Consider the following 17,329-nt stretch of genomic DNA (forward strand, 5'->3'; position numbering starts at 1 on the left):
TTTGAGTTCTATTCTTAACTGTGGTTGGAGAAGGTAAAATAGAAATGGGTATAACCTGTTAGTTAACTTTAAGTCCTTAAGAGCAATGATCTTCGATACATCTTTAGATTTTAGCTGTATTTTAAAGATATCTTTACAGTGTATTATAACATAGATCAGTAGTTCTCAACCGGAGTACACGTATCCGTGGGGGTACACAGATCTTTCAGGGGGTACACCAAATCACTTAGATATTTGCCTAGTTTTATAACAGGCTATATAAAAAGAACTAGCAAAGTCAGTACAGCCAACTAGCGAAACTTCATACAGACAATGACTTGTTTATACTGCTCTAAATATTATAAACTGAAATATAAGTACAATATTTATATTCCAATTGCTTTATTTTATAATTATACGGTAAAAATTAGAAAATAAGCAATTTTTCAGTAATAGTGTGCTGTGACACTTTAGAATTTTTGTGTCTGATTTTGTAAGCAAGTAATTAAGTTAGGTGAAACTTGGGGTAAGCAAGACAATTCAGACTCCTGCAAGGGGTACAGTAGTGTGGAAAGGTTGGGGGCCACTGCCATAGATAATTTTTTTTCTAAACTAGCTACCCTTAACCTTAACTGAGGTTGGAGTTATATCTGCCTTCTATTCTCAGATTTTCTCCATCTGAGGGATCTTAGACACCTCTGTAACCTTGCATATTCTTATATATTTTAAAAATATATCAACGCTATAGTAATATCCTAAAAGACAGATCTATCATTTGTGTAACATGTAGTGTTTTGCTGTGTTGTTGCAGGAGCGCAAGTCCTATGCTGATAAAAATAGTTAATATAAAATAGAACAAGTAGCCAAAAGCATCTTTCATTTTCATCTAAACAAGATGCTGGACCTTGCTGTGGCTGGCCCTCATTACCACTTATTATAATCAGGACGACTCCTTCCTCTCACACTCTCTGTTCTTACTTTTTTGTGTTATGGTCCATTCTTAGGATAGGGCTCCGTCCTGCCCTCCAGTGCTGTTAACAGCAAAGCTGCCCTGGAGTTAGAAAGGAGCGGACTACAGTAGTGTTATAACACCTACCCCAATGTATGTGTTACTGAAGGGCAGATTTAATTTTTTTTTTTTATTAACGCTAATGTTAAAAATTATACAGTCCCCCAGATTCAGAAAAGAGTGTCTGCAGATCTGGGTGTAGGGCTTAAATTATCCAACCGTGCCCTTTGCAAGGGCTGGGCCACGCACGGTGAGAGGAGGCAGTTGCCCCCCGTTTCTTTACATATAGGTATGGCACCTCTTTAAACACATTTTTCACTCCCCTCTTCCCCCCCCCCCCCCAATTTCCCTGCTGTCGCCTGGGGCCGCGCTACGCTCTCCGGCCAGGGGGAACGTCAGTGCTGCAGGCAGGCCGCAGTCCAGCGGCTCCGGCTCCCCTCCCTCTGGTATCTACGACGCCCGCTCCGGCTCCCGCCAGTAGAGGGGAGGGGTGGCGCCTCCCCCCGCGGCAGTCCGTGGTCCGGCCGTCGACTCGCCTCTTCTCTTGCGTTCTCTCACGCTAACGCACGAGCTGGTAGGAGGGGGTCGGACGGACGGACTTTTGTGCGGCTGCGCGGACCGTGCCCGCGGCGTGTCGCCGTTGGAGGGCGGTGTCCTCCCGTCAGATAAAGCCAGTACTCGGGCGAGGCGCGTGCGCCTCTTCCTCTCGTGCCGGAAGCGGGCGGGGAAAGCGTTGGAGTCGTCGGCCGCGTGCGGCCTGTCCTGGAAGGGGCAGCTCCCGCTGCAGCCGCGGCCCTGAGGCGAGAAGGACACACCTCGGTCAGGGTGATGCTCAGGGGGCGCCGGCAGGGGGACTGGGAAGGGGATGGGGGGGAACAGCGGCCGTGGCGAGACCGGGCGGGCTGCGACGACGGGGAGGTTCCGTTCAGCAGCGAGCGGCTCAGGCGAAAGCAGCCGGAGCAGGGGACGGTGAGCAGGATGGAGGAGGAGGAGGAGGAGCGGCTGGAGGGGGAGCATTTCCGGAGAATCATCAACGCCTTCCGATACTACGGGTAACTGATACCCTGCTCCGCGGAAGACCAGAGACCTCCTCCCCCCAGCACCCCCCCCCCTCCGCCAGGTTTCCTGAATCCGAGAGACCCCGCCGCACCCCGCTCCCCCGAGGCCGAGAGACGAGGCCCCCTACCCAGTTTCCAGGCCTGGTCTTCCCCCGCCCTGACTCCGAGAAGCTAGCCGGGTGGAGCCAGGAAGTCACTGCCTATATCACCTTTCTGCCCATTTCCTCCCATGCACCCCTTTCTCTCTCCCCACCCCCCACGCCACCGGTGTGTGTCTGCTCCCCACCTCGCTCTCTCCCCCCCCCCATGACAGTTGTTTCTAGTTTTTCTGTTATAACTGCGGAAATACAAACTTACTTAGAAGTGGAGCTGAGTGCATGTATAGCAGTGATAGCAGAGCATGTTGGTCAAGCTGGTGCTTTGTTAGCTGGAGAAATACTAGAAGCGGTGCTGAAGGATCTTCATATCGTCCCCTTAGGGCAAAGTTGCTTAATTAGAGGAGATGAAGTGAGCAGTGTATTTTTCTGTTTTTTAAAGTGAACCTGATTGAGTTTTGGATAATAAATGTAAAAGTACATAATTATTAATAAACATTTATTTTGGACTGTTGAGATTGAACTTTACAGACTATTAAAACACTGCAAAAACCAGGCCGGTTAACAGCATTGTATTCAGTACTGACATTGAAGGATATAACTAACTCTCTGAGCTTGGTTTCCTACCAAAATAGTGCTTAATGGCCCTTCAAAAAAACAATAAGCTAGAGTAGAAAGCCTCAAAAATAATTTTCTACTGAAGTATAGAACAGAGGAGAAACATCAAATAGTTTTAAACCAAAAATAAATGATCTAGAGAAAGCAACTGTTTATAGCCACACTTGTGACATTAACTCGGAAATCATATGTCTTCCGTCACTTTAGAACTTTTTAGCAAATTTAAATACATGAAACAGATTTGGGATGTTATGATCCATATTATACTTTTTATATTTCAATTGACTAACTTAACATCTGGGGCCATTATAGTGCAGTGGTCTTGTTTGGACAATGTTAGGTGCCATTCATGATCTTTAAATTATAGGACCATCTCCTCTTTCAAAAGAGCTTTTAACCAGATTGAGTTGAAATGAGCTCCATATTTAATAACTAGTGTCAATAAAACATGTTTCAAATAGCTTAATTTTTATAAACTGTACCAAGGTTATTGAAATTAAAGGGTGTCTCTTCAACAGTCCTAATGCTTGAATATAGAAATACCCATGTAAACTGTGAATGAACTGAGCTCCAATTCAGAGGAGTGAATGTCTACATGACTGTCTTAGCAACTATTAAGAAAGGGATAGATAATAAGACAAAAAAATCCTAATGTCTCGCGTGTGCACACTCGCTCTCTCTCTCGCTCTCTCTCTCTATATTAAAAAAACCAAAACATAATCTGTGGTATGCCTTGAATACTGCATGCAGTTCTCATCGTCCCATCTCAAAAAAGATGTATTAGAATTGGAAGAAGTATAGAGAAGGGCAACAAAATCATTAGGGGCATGGAACAGCTTCCTTGTGAGGAGAGATTAAAAAGACTGGGACTGTTCAGTTTAGAAGAGAGATGACTAAGAGGAGATACGATAGAGGTCTCTAAAATCATGAATGGTGTGGAGAAAGAGTAAGGAAGTATTGTTTATCCCTTCATGTAACACAAGAAATAGGGGTCACCCAGCGAAAGTAATAGCTGCAGATTTGCACAATGCACAGTCAACCTGTGTAGCTTGTTGCCAGGAGATGTTGTGAAGGCCAAAAGTATAAGTGGGTTCAGAAATAATTAGATAAGTTCACAGGATAGGTGCATCAGTGGCTTTCGGACAAGATGGTCAGGGATGCAACCACATGCTCTGGGTCTCCTTAAACCTCTGGTTGCCAGAAGCTAGGAATGGACGATGGGATGGATCACTCGATGAATTTCCCTCTTAAATTCATTTCCTCTGAAGCATCTGGCATCTGAAGGTGTTAGAAGATGGGATATTGGGCTAGGTGGACCATTAGTTTGACCCAGTGTGTACAGTCTTATGTTCTTAAATTTGCTATAGAATACCCTTAAGTTACATTGATTTGAAAATATTGTACAGATCAGAATTAAAAATGAAGACAGCAACATTATCTTATGTAGTTACAGTGAAATTTGTGTTCGTATTTAAATTTTCTGTTAACGAGGGGTTCAAGGTAAAGAACTAAGGCCTCAATTGTGTAGTGATTTATCCACATACTTAATTTTCCATATTGTGAGTAGTTCTGTTGATTTCATTGGACTGTTCAATGTGAAAAGGTAAGCATGTGCATAAGTCTTTACAGGATCATGATTCAGGTAGATATATTGACAAAAACTTATTCCTTATAGTGATATTAAAAGTGAAGTGAGTTCCTTGTATCTTATGCAGCATAGTGTGTGTACTTTTAATATTATTTTCTTTACTTTTTCAATGCACAGTTAAAAGCTTGGTATTTTCAAACCGTTTTCCCAATCAGTCTTATTTCCATGAATTTCTAATGGTATTAAAACCAATGTAGACTTCGGTTTGTGAACCAGTGCCATTGATAGTGACGCTAATGTGCACAGATCTGGGAATAGATAACTGCTTCATAATGTGCAGTCAAAAATAACCACATTCTCTATAAAATTCTTAGGAATTGAGGTTTTTTGGCTTGGTTAGAGGATTATTGTGAAATGAGATCTAAGCTTTTTGAATAAAGATGGAGAAGTTATGGTAGCGTAATCTGGGGTATCTTCAAATGTGGGTTCTTTGCATTTATAGTTGAAGCTAAACACTGACAGACATTAAATTTTTTATTTTCTAGAACTAATATGCATGAGCAAGTGAACAGAACAGAGAGACAGTTTAGATCCCTCCCAGCTAACCAACAAAACCTACTTCCTCAATTTCTTCTTCATCTGGACAAGATTCGGAAATGCATTGATCATAATCAAGAGATCCTACAGACCATTGTGAACGAGTGCAAACATATGTTTGAAAATAAAGAATATGGAGAAGATGTATGTAAAAATTGGACGCTTTTCATATTTCAGAAGTAAAAATTTCTGTACATATTTTAGTTTTTTATTTTTTTCACTTCAGGTTTCCATTTCTTTTGTCCCTCCCCCCCTTATGAATTCATACTTGCTCAATTACCCTGCCCCCTCACCTTTGAATGTCTTATAGGCATGATGAATTACATTGTATAGTTTTTCAATAAAGGCATCTCTGGCTATTTTTTCTATATATAGGTACAGTTAATCATTCAGGAGAACAGTACTTGTCTGCTATGGCAAGTGTCAGTAATTACTCTTAGTAACAGATCAGTATGATAGAACTCTGATGGAGTTTTAACTCTACCCAAGTTATTTTTTTAAAGTTGACTTTTCACTTGGCTGCATTGACCATAAATAATGTTTTTGTAGTACATTAGTTTACACCATTCTTAATCACCTATGGGTTTTAGGTAAGTTAACTATTTATGGTATTATAGTTCTATAAAATTTTAGCATAATTTTCCCCCTACTTGATCTACATTTTTCTATTTTTGTAATGAAGTTTTACACTTATGAAGCTTAAGGGACTGGCAGTGATGGAAACTGAAGTCTTCTTTTTTTTTTCTTTTTTTTTTTTTTTTTGTATCCATAGGCTGGGTACAGTTCTGGGCAGCTCCAGTGTGAGCTTCTCCATGCTGCCTCATCAATGACCTGGAGGGACCTCCCTCTCAGAGTGAGAGGTTGTTCGGTCTCCATACTAGCTCACCCCTTGTCCTTTCCTGAATAAGGACTACCAGTTGTGCTGAATTATGCTTATATTATATATTGGTTTTGTGATGTGGACCCTGGTCTATTGAGGGCTGAGCTGATACCACCAAACTCATTTCATATAGGACTGTAAGATGGATTTGAGCCCTGGTCCCAGAGGTGAGAGGCGAGTGCTTTATCAACTAAACCACCCATATAGCTGCTACAGCACGTCTGTTTCAGTATTCAAAGCTAAGGTTGTTTGACATCTTAAATTTCTGGATTTATTTTTTGTCTAACTTTTATTTGCCCTTTAATCAGGAAAATGGGAAGATTGTGCCAGCGTCAACCTTTGACATGGATAAATTAAAGTCCACTTTGAAACAGTTTGTAAGAGACTGGAGTGAAACGGGGAAACCTGAGAGAGATTCCTGCTACCAGCCAATCATTAATGAAATTGTAAAGAACTTTCCAAAAGAGAGATGGTAAATAGTGCTTTGTTTTTAAGATTTATTATAAAAGAAAATATATAGGCCTTCCATGTTGCACGCCACTTGTAAAAAGTTTATAGAGAGTGGGGTGGGAAAAAAAGCTTGAATTTAAAAATATTTAAAAATAAGTGCAAATAGCGTTGGGTTAAATGCATAAAGGAAAAAATGCTTGTATGGTAGGGTAGTACAGTAGAATACAAAACATTTAACCTAGAAATAATAAAATAGAATTAAGTGTTGTCTCTCTGTGGGCCAATATTGATAGGTTTAAATATATTTTTATTATGCAAGTTCAGAAACTTGTAATATGGTTAAGCCCAGTGATTCCACAGCAGCACAATACAAGGAATCAAAGTTCCAGTTTGGCAGCTGCTGAGAGTCCTGTGATAGGATCCATGTCCAACTTGCCTCAGCTCGAGAGGAGTCCATAATATATGATCCCTTGAAGGGAAGGGGAAGTAAAATGTGGTTATCCATTTGGTGAGAAGGGAAAGGAAAGGAGTAAAAAGTTCCTATCACCCCTAGTACAGCTTTATTACATTCACAATCCTGTTTGTAAGTGTTCAGGCCCAATATTGATTTCAGGCACAAGATACAATATATCTTGTAAAATTCTCATCTGTTTGTGTGCATATCTTGATAAGTGACTTGACAAAGAGTAAGGCATGTCTGTGTGTCTGAAGGTAGAATGAATGCTGATATGGTGGTAACTTAAAAAGAGCAAATTTATTTACCAAAAGTGATATAGTAATAAAAATGAGGAAAAAAAACAAAAAACTACTCATTAATGAAATCCATGTCCGTAGAAGATAAATATAAATGATTTAGTTACTTAAATAAACATAATTTCATGTTTAAACTTACTGAGGCTCTTTTAATGAGGAAAAACAGTGGCCAGCACTGATACTTATGTTTTAATTTCATTTGTGAACTTGGTGTTTATAAAAGTGAGGACTGATAGCTCTGCTAGAGCCTAAGCTTGCTACAGCCAATAGCTTCCTCAGACAGTGCAAACAGTTCACCTCCAACCTGGCCTATAAATATTCCTTGCTCCCTGTCATTTGGTTTTCTGCAGTAGAGACTGTCGACCATTACAGCCAGCAAAGTGTTTTTGATGCGGTCAAACATCCAAGCTATAGAGATCAGCAAATTTTTTTTGGTTTGACTTGTCTTGAGGTGAAATGTTACTGCATCACTTAGCCCAGTGGTTCTCAACCAGGAGTACACATATTCAACTCATCTAGATCAGTGTTTCTCAACCTGGGGGTTTCAGCCCTTAGGGAAATCACGGGATCGGTTTAAAGGGATTGCAAATGCAGGGCCGGCATTAGCCTGTGATAAGCAGGGCAGTTGCCTGGAGCCCCATGCAGCATGCAACCCGGGAAGCTAAGTTACATGCTACAGCCTCACTGCTTGTGGTTCAGGCTTCAGACAAGGCTCAGATATGAAAAACAGGCTCAAGTATCACTGAAATTTAGGTACAATATTTATATTCCAGTTGCTTTATTTTATAATTATATGGTAAAAATGAGAATAATAAATTTTTCAGTAATAGTGTGCTGTGACTCTTAGTATTTTTGTCTGATTTTGTAAGCAAATAGTTTTTAAGTGAGGTGAAACTTGGGGTACACAAAACAAATCAGACTCCTGAAAGGTGTACAGTGATCTGGAGAGTTTGAGAACCATTGACTTAGCCCACTAACGTTTCATTGGAAGATGAGATTTGTATAGCACTTTCAAAAATATAACTTGAATACTCTTCCCTTGTTAGATACAAGGCATTCAGGAATGTCTTCTTATAGAAAAGGTACAGTAAGTTTAGTTTTTATACATTTAAGTAAAGTTATCTTCTGTTTAGAAATTCCCTCATAAAAATGATAAAAATAGAAAGTTGCCCTTTGTTGCGGATATTTATGCATTATTATGATTCTAAATTTCATAGGTATGTTAGTGCAATTCAAGCATCAATATTGTCAGTGGCTTTTTCTTGTGAAATGGAAGCTTCTGCGTAAGACAGATCTTTGTCTTAAAGACTAACAAGTTTTTTATATTTCACTTCATGGAATCCCTCTTTTAGTTTTGCTTTGTAGGCAGGCTGTGCTGGTGCGTCACTCCCAAAACCACTTGCAGTTCCTGTAACTGAATTTGCAGTGGCAGCTCTGAAGCAGTTTTCTATATGAAAGCCAAATTGGATGAAAGGTGGAGAATATTTATTAAGCTTTTCACTTCAGATATCTTAAGTGTACTGTGCCTACCAGGAAAAATGATGCAGAAAGAAAATTTAAATCTTTTTTGACTTGTAACCCACAGATGAAAGCAGTACTTATGAATCCAGGTATTTACATTTGGTAAATAGTGAAAAACATTTGCTTAACAAATATTTTAAAACTTTTTATTCATTCTGTACTTCGAGAAAGAGCTTTAATTTTGGGGAAGATACAGTGCGTTCTTCATTCATAATGCAAGTTAAGTCTCTTGTTTCAAATGCAGAACTCACCCAAACCTTAACTGTAGAGTCATGACTAATGTTTTTATGTCAAATGGCTTTGATAGGAAAATATGTAACTGTGAAGAAATCATATTCAGAATAAACTGCTTAGTAGTATAAAATAACTGTAGCTGACCATAGTTTTGAAATGCAATAAAGATCTGGACTTGAGCCCAAAAACTGAGGTAGAAGAAATTCTTTACTTTAGAATTCTGAATCCTAATTTTTTCCTTTATGTGGCTTTTTGTCTCTACCTCTTCAGGTTATAGGAGCAAGTTAGTGTCGTCTTACTTTCCCACCTATGGTTGGCTAGCAAATCGTGACTTCTTTCTAGATGTGGACATTGCCATAGTTATTATAGCTTTGTCTCATAGGATTACTGTAATGTGCTCTACAAAAAGCTACACCTAGCGACCACTCAGACTGTAGATAATGCAGCATAGCAATGCCTATCTGTCCTGGCTTTTTTGTCTGAGGGCATATTTAGAGGCCAGTGAAGTTAAAGGAAGGTGGAAACCTCTTTTATTGGCATTGAGCCAAATTGTTCCTAATGATTTAAAAATGTTTTATGTGTAAAAGCAATTCTGATTAAATTTGTCAAGTCTAAATTATTTTCCCATTTCTTACGAGACTAGCTGGATGTAAGTATTCATAAAATGTTTATGGTGCAAGCATATTATTTGTTGTTCACCGTGTTTATAAACAGATATGTAGACTTTTCAGACTAAAGTCTAACTTGAACTATGAGTTAAAAAAAGCTTTCATTCCTAGATAACTTTTCCCAACAAGACACATTGGATAAGACTATCCAAAGTGCCGAGCCCTTAAGCACTCTTCAAAATTCCATCCAATTTATATTTTTAGCACAGTATATGAAACAATAAGCTTCAGTTTTCTCCAAGTATCCTTAATTTTGTTTGGCTTTTCCTAAGGCAGAAGTGCTCTGTGAATTGGATTAATCATGTTGTGTTTTAACTGTAAGTGATTCAGGTTTTACACATATTCGGAGTGAGTGTTAACAGATGCATTAAATAAATTCAAAAATAAATAAATTTGATCAGCCGCTGCAAGTTAATTGAAGTTTCTGTACAGATGTGTCTCCAATGCAGAGCTAAAGGAGGGATCATATTCAACTAACTTTAAGAGTAATGGTCTTAATGTTAAAAATTAACTCTCAGAACTCAAGTTAACATTTTCAAAAATTTGGCCATGGAAAAGCTCACTGTGTTTCAGGGTCTTAACACTGTATGCCTGAAGTGGTAAAAGTCAAAACCTTTGATTTGTGATCAACAAACTCAAGTCAAACTTTACACTTGCATGTAGGAAGCAATATCCTGGCATAGATTGACTTCAGTTGACAGCTACATGATGATTTTAAGAGTTATTTTTTTCACTTAGACAAAATATTTGATATCAGTTCCATCCTAGTAGCTATATTACCAAGATATTTGTTCTAAAATGCTGGTTGGATGTGTAGCATTGTTTTTAGTCCCCATTGGTTTAGTTTAGGCCACTCAGTTATATCTCAGTTCCACTTCAGCTGAGTTTCTGTGAAATAAAAGCACAAACATCTTTTCTATGTTTTAATACTATACGTTGGATTTCTTTAATGATACTATAATAATTTAAAAGAATTTGCTATGTTTAAAACACTACTCAATGATGGAAATGTGAGTGGTGCTTACATAATACATTTCTTTCTCTCTGCAGTATATCATGTCTATGCTCGTATCCAGGGTGGTTTATTTGCTAGAATCTGGAAGACCTCGGCTTCAGATTATCATGCCTCTTTGGGGCAACAGATGTAGTATAGAGTTGTACCCATTTTGTATGTTCATCTATTTTTGGAGATTACTAGCAGTGTTCTCTTCCCATCATTCTTGCCCACTCTGTAGAAGAAGAAATTTGTATGGCAAAAAAGGATATTACTAACCTGGTTCCTCTTTTTGGATGTTGGTGGGGAACAGCTGCTTCCCTTTACAGGAGAAATCAAGTTGTTAAGATATGGAAAGGAATGCAAGGTGCCCCATCTGAGCAGAGTGCAGTGTTTAAGGTACTCTTGCTGTTGAATATGGGGCAGATGGTGTTTCCCCTTTCTCCCATCAGAGTTGGTTATAGAAGGTTGGGGAGTGGGAATCTTAGAGATGTTGGAAGCTGAAAATTAAAATTTGTTTCTCTTTGCTTCTAATGGGAAAAACAGTCACAGGATCTTGTGATCAAACCAATGGGTAGAACTTCTGACTAGACTTAGAAAATGGGACTGTTATCTAAGTATATACAGAGTTTATAACTCTTAAACTTTCAAGTATGGCCATGGAACTCTGGAATTCTCTTTTATGGAGGTCTGTTCTAAGTGCACTTTGAGGATGAAACTCTCTGGTATGAACATGACCTCTCACCTAGAAAATAACATTTAAGAAATGCTATCGAGATTGGTAATGTCAACAGATTCACCTAGATGTCAAATGTGGTACAGGGAAATATATACACAAACGGTTATCCGTATGAGAATTGTAAGGATACAATGAGTCACCTTTTAAGTTTCTTTTAAAATTTGTTTTGCTAGAATTATACATGCAGTACCTAGTTAGAATAATTTGTATTGGTTCACACACTCCAGTGTTAAGAATAAAATGGATGGGAGTTCTATAAGGTAGCACAGTTATCTAGACAATGAACATGAGGATCTGACATAGCTGGTTTCATATTTTATCTCTTAAAGAAATGCCCAAGCCACATTGACAGCTTGTTTATAGCTCCATGCACTCAAGTATCGTATCATCACTTGTTTGCTATTCTCATATTGGGCCAGATTCCAGCCCTCACTATGGCCCATGTGTAATTCCTTCAGAGCAGTGCAAACTTATGTGGCCCTCTACTGCTATTCTACATGGCCCCCATGATAGGATCATGCTGTGAGCAGAGGGATGATGACAAGAGCAGGAGAGGGATTGATGGCACACTGTATGTTCCTGTAATTCTGGGATGCAGAACAGCTCCATTGGCAGCTGTAGATGACTGCTAGAGCATTAGATCATCCCCATTGGTGGGACATATACTCTTATTCTGGGAGTCATGCTAATATACTGAGCAGCCCAAAATCCAGGAGATGAAAGGCTGTAGTAAAACCACCTCTCCTCTCACCTCCCCCCCACTCCTCTTGAGCTGTATCTTGCATTCCGTGCTTCCTCTGAAAGGATCAGCATATAATCTGGCTCATTGTCTATAAAATAGCCAACACATCTTGAAAACATAAAAGTTGCATAAAATAAATTCTTCCTGGACATGTAATGCACTTTTTTATTTATATTTTCCTATATATATTCCTAATTCCAGAGCCTTGAAAAATCTCGGCTTCATTGGTCCAGACTTCTGATCATAGCTTCCATTCCATAGCTACGAGTGATGATAAACAATAATACAAAGACATGTTTCTGTGTCTCCATAAGTTGTAACTCACAATAATTCTTATGCAAAAGCACAATGAACATCTTTCCTCCTTTACAAAGGCACATAGAGATTAATTTCTCACGATCCAAGGACTGAAGAAATGTTTAACCCTTAAAATTAGCTAACATCAGACCAGGCATTGGCTAGAGCTATTCACTTGAGTACAAGGAATTTCCTCAAGACCTCTATCACCACCATTCAAGTTCCTGGATGGAGTACATCATCTCTGCCTTAGTCCAGGTCCTTGTTACTGGCACTGATAGGTTAGTAGTTTATAGTATTAGTTAGTGATAGTTCAATTTTTTTTATAGTGTTTATCTTTTTAAACACTTCAGTTTCTGTTCTGAGTACTGTTACCTTTGCCAAGGCATGCCTCAGTCACCAGGATACAAGCCCTACTACTTGCTACTCCTGCAAGAAACCAGTGCTAGTGAGAGATGCCCCCCCACCCCAAGTTGCCTGAAGTATGATGCGGAGTTGCATGTCAGCAATTGGTGTCAAATTTGCAGGGACTTTAAACTAGAACCAAGAAACACAGGGAGGCCAGACTTTAATTTCTCCTGATAGATTCAGCTCTGCTCCCACCATCTCAGAGGTTTCCTGCTTCAAATGGGTGCCAAAGCACTTTGGCTTCAGTGAGGAGTGCTCCACCTGTATTGTCTGAGTCCCAGCACTGATTGTCTTCCTCAGAGCTGAGAAAGAAACATTGCAAGTTGGCCTCCAAGGACTCAACATCAGTGAAAGGGTGATCCCCTGTACTGAAGGCTGGCAGGCAAGCAGACAATGGAAATAGTCAATTTGAAGCTGAGACCATAGCTCCAGCACAGGCATTATTGAGACCGTCCCCTGAAATGGCATTGAGCTAATCAGTGCAGTCTGCTTCTACCCACCAGCTGGAGGCTATTCCCGTGCCATCAACTCAGGAGGCATTTGCTGTGACAAGGGACTTGTTCAGCTTCTAGGTACCGTTGTTGCTTTTGATACAGGTGTCTTTTCACATGGTACCGACAACTGCAGGTCACGCTTTGCCAGCTACTACAATACTGTGTTCAGTACTCTGGGCACCTCTGGATATCCGAATGTCTATCATACAGTGCTGTGAAGAGAAAAGCCAGCAATAATTTCTCCAGTACCGTCGTCCGCAGGCTCCCAACGCTGATCACAGGCACCGACAGGATCAGTCCCCCAGCCTTTTTTGGTCAGAAGAGGCTGATTTATCTTCAGACTAAAAGGTCTGCTCATATGTCTTGCAGTCGTGTCGTATACCTTGCCGTTTCCCTCAGAGGGCTTATCACTCCTTGTATCCACAGTAGAGCCTTTCCAGGCAAGCCTGTAGGGATCCATGGGCTAAAAGTAATTTAGTTTCTAGGCTTTACCAATGCCATTCTGGAATGCTTTGGGATTCCCACAGATGTCTGTGTACTCTTTGTGCCCACCCCCTTTTGTGACATCAAGTAGGTGTTAAGAACCATCCCGCCAAGTACACCAGGAGTCAGTGACCAATATGACGCTCAATACCATACAGGAAGATGTTGCTCAGGCTACTCTCCCTTTGAAAGGCCAGAGGAGGCTCCACCTCAGCCAATTATGGCTTTGGCCTCTTCATTACCTGATGAGGCAGTGGTTTCAGATGATTATAGGGCCCACCAGGACCTTTTAAAAAGGGTGGTTTCTGCCTTGGCTATCCAGGTGGAAGAGATTTGCTTGTCATTCCACAGGCTGATTGACATTTTAGCAACTGCTCGACCTTATTGGGTGGCGCTCTGATTAATGTAGCTATCCTGGAGCCCACCAAGGTTCTGTGACGGACTCTATCTTTCCTTCCCCCACATCAAAGTGAGCTGAGCGCAGATAGCATGTACCCTCATAGAAGATTAGGGTTGGAAGAGACCTCAGGAGGTCATCTAGTCCTCAAAGCAGGACCAATCCCAACTAAATCATCCCAGCCAGACCTTTGTCAAGCCCTCTCCATGGTTTGAGCACCTCTGCACCCACCTCTCTCCCGGGTTGCTGGTGGTTTCAGCCACCAGTGAGAAAGCACCATTGGCAACGGTTGTCTACCTTGCAGTCAAAGGCTGCTACAAAACTTGACCTGTTGCAGAAAGCTTTATTCGATGGGGCTGGCCTGCATTTCAGGATCGCTAAATGCAGGGGTTGTTAGGATGCTATGACTTCAACTTCTGAGGTACAGTATATTAAAAGAGACAGATGGCCAGAGAATGCAAGATGGGAATTTCTTGCCTTGTTGAAGAGGTAAATTAGTGGCTAGAACCTCACTTCAGGTGGGGTGGACACTGCCGACTCTGTTGCTAGGGTCACGGCATCAGCCATTATGATTCACAGATGTTCATATCTCCAGTTGCGAGGTTTCCCTCGAGATCCAACAGACCATACAAGACCTTCCTTTTGAAGGGTTGTCGTTCTTCTCTGAGCAGACTGACAGGCTACATAGCCTGATATTCGGGCATTTAAAAGCAGTTTTTTCCTCAGGAACCACATCACTAGTTGCTTTCATTCCTCACTACCATGACCCAATGAGGATAAAGAACAGAGATTATTGGAGAAAACTCCCCCCTTCTTCTGCAGCAGCTTCTAGTTCATCCAGACAGACTAAGCAAATATTTTTATGTTTATGTCAAGGACAGCATGCCAGCCTATCCTGTCCCTCTGTTTACCAGCCTCTATCTACCTGCCCAAGTGCTTGGTCTCAAATCATTGGAGACCAGTGGGTCTTAAGTACAGTGGAATTGGAATACACCCTTTAGTTCATTTGTCCCCCCTTTTCCAAGCCCAGAGTGACGAAATGTCCTGATATTTGGGGCTTTGTCTTAGCTAGGCACCTATATACCTCCCAACCCATTCTGATTTTTCACACTTGCTATCTGGTCACCCTATCCAAGCCCCTTCCCAGTCTCTCTTCAGGGACCACTCTCATGAGGAAGTTCTGCTTTGGGAGGTGCAATCTCTCCTCCATTTGGCAGCCACAAAGGAGGTTCTGCAGTTTCTCATAGAAAAGGGATTTTATTCCCGCTATTTCCTGATCCTAAAAGGAAAAGGAGACCTATACTAGACCTGCGGTAGCTCAACAGACCTCTCTGGAAAAAGATAAAATTTAACATTGTCATGTTGTCTTCTATTATCTCTTCCTTGAAGATGGGTATGCTGCCATCAATTTGAAAGACTCAGGTTTCCATGTGGCAATAGATCAGAGCCCCAGGAAATTCCTGAGATATATGATCAACCAGTGACATTACCAATTTGCATGCCTATCATTTGGCCTGTTCAGCTCTCTATGTGTGTTTGCAAACTGTGTGACGGTGGTGGCATTTCTCAGAAAATCAAGATTTCAAGTTTTTCCCTACCTGGACAACTGGTTGGTGAGAAGCCAGTCCAAGACTCAGCTGCTGTCCAGCATGATGGTCATCCAGTCTATCTTCGATACACTAGGGTTGCTTATCAGCACAGAGAAGTCCTGTCTCCCGTGCAAAAAATAGAGTTCATCGGAGCAGTCTTGGACTCTGCAGAAGCCAAGGCATTTGTTCTGCAATTACAATTCCAGATGATGCTGGCTATTCTTTTAGACCTGAAGACTCATCCCACCATGACAATAGAAATTGCCTCAGGCTTCTGGGCCGTATGGCTCATGCATTTATGTAGTCCAGCATGCCAGGCTCTATCTCAGTAAATGGCAAGGATGGCTGGCTTCAGTTTACTTGCCAATTCATCACCCTCTAAATGTGGTAGTGCAAATGCCCACTCAAATTCTGGCCACGCTGGGCTGGGGGACAGACCCCTCAAGTGTGTGTCTGCGGTGCCATTTGCTTCTCCTCAACCAGCTTTAATCCTAGTTACAGACGCTTCTGCCCTCAGGCAGGAGGTCTCACCTGGGTTCTCTGCAGATGCAAGTTTTATGATCTATACAGGATTTAACTCTGCATATAAACATCAGAGAATTGAGGGTCATTCAACTGATTTGCCAAGTCTTCCTCATATCAAGAGAAGTCTACATGTACCTACAGACAAGGAGGACCTGGTTGATGCTGTTATTCCAAGAGTCATTCAGGTTGTGAGACTTGTGAATCGCCAGTTCAATCAGCCTCAGAGCCTCTCATATTGCAAGTGTAAAGAATGGTCTGGCAGACTGATTTAAGCAGATCATTTACCAGTCATAAGTGGTCTGTCCATCAGGACATTGCCACATCCATTTTGTGGCTGTGGGGGACTCCCTATGTAGACTTCTTTGCAAGATAAGTCAGCAGGAAGTGTAATAAGTTTTGTTCTCAACAAGGTCGGAGTCCAGGGTCCCTCACGGACACTTTCCTGTTGCCCTGGGCAAGCGTGCTCTTGTATGCACTTGCTCCACTCCCATTCATACCAAGAATATTGTTTGAAAATAAGGCAGGCTCGTGCTCAAGTCAAAGTTACAGCTCCAGCATGACATCAGCAATGCTGGTTTTCCACTCTGCTGTCCCTCTCAGTCAAAGATCTGCTGACTCTACCACTGGATCAAAACCTGGTCTAACAGGACCACAGTCACTTCCCCAACCTGCAGGTCCTCTGCCTGACAGCCTGGATGCTCTGTGGTTAATGCCCCAGGAAGAGGTTTGTTCAAAGGAAATTCAAAATCCACTTCTAAAGAATAGAAAATCATACACTAAGTATACACTTATCTGATAAATGGAAACGATTCTTCATTTTGTCCCACTAGAAAGAGGTTTCCCAAGTCCAGTTTCCACCACATCATATTCTGAGCTGTCTGTTGTTTCTGAAACAATGTCTGGCTGTTAGTTTAATTAAGGTTCATTTAGCAGTTATTTTATGTTTCCACACTCCAATTGATAATACTGTTTTTTCCCCAATCCTATGTCAATAAGGTTTTTGAAGGATTTGGAAAGGTGGTACTCTCAGGTGGAGGATCCTGGTCCTCCTTGGGACTTGAGTTTGGTGTTGTCAAAACTTATGGTTGCTTCCTTTGAATTGTTAGCTATACGTTCCTTGTTGTGTCTCTCTATCAGGGTATTCTTTTTGGTGCCAATCACTTCTGCCAGGAGAGTAGGTGAATTATATGCTCTGTCTTCTCCATACACTG

The 17,329-nt window shown here is 41.0% G+C and overlaps 1 protein-coding gene across 3 annotated transcripts in view; it reads left to right on the forward strand.

Moving 5' to 3' along the window:
• The window catches only part of LOC119855781 (carnosine N-methyltransferase), a 51,531-nt gene that overhangs the window by 17,663 nt on the left and 16,539 nt on the right, over positions 1 to 17,329 (forward strand). For 2 of the 3 annotated variants that reach the window (XM_043515322.1, XM_043515321.1), the window contains exons 9-10: positions 4,893 to 5,088; positions 6,133 to 6,296. In XM_043515322.1, coding sequence (XP_043371257.1) covers positions 4,893 to 5,088; positions 6,133 to 6,296 — 360 coding nt within the window. Of the gene's footprint in view, positions 1 to 1,602; positions 2,041 to 4,892; positions 5,089 to 6,132; positions 6,297 to 17,329 lie in introns of those variants that run through there. The other variant, XM_038402156.2, reaches the window with a different exon arrangement.

This window comes from Dermochelys coriacea, chromosome 5, assembly GCF_009764565.3.
Source record: "Dermochelys coriacea isolate rDerCor1 chromosome 5, rDerCor1.pri.v4, whole genome shotgun sequence".
Taxonomy (NCBI): Eukaryota; Metazoa; Chordata; order Testudines; family Dermochelyidae; genus Dermochelys; species Dermochelys coriacea.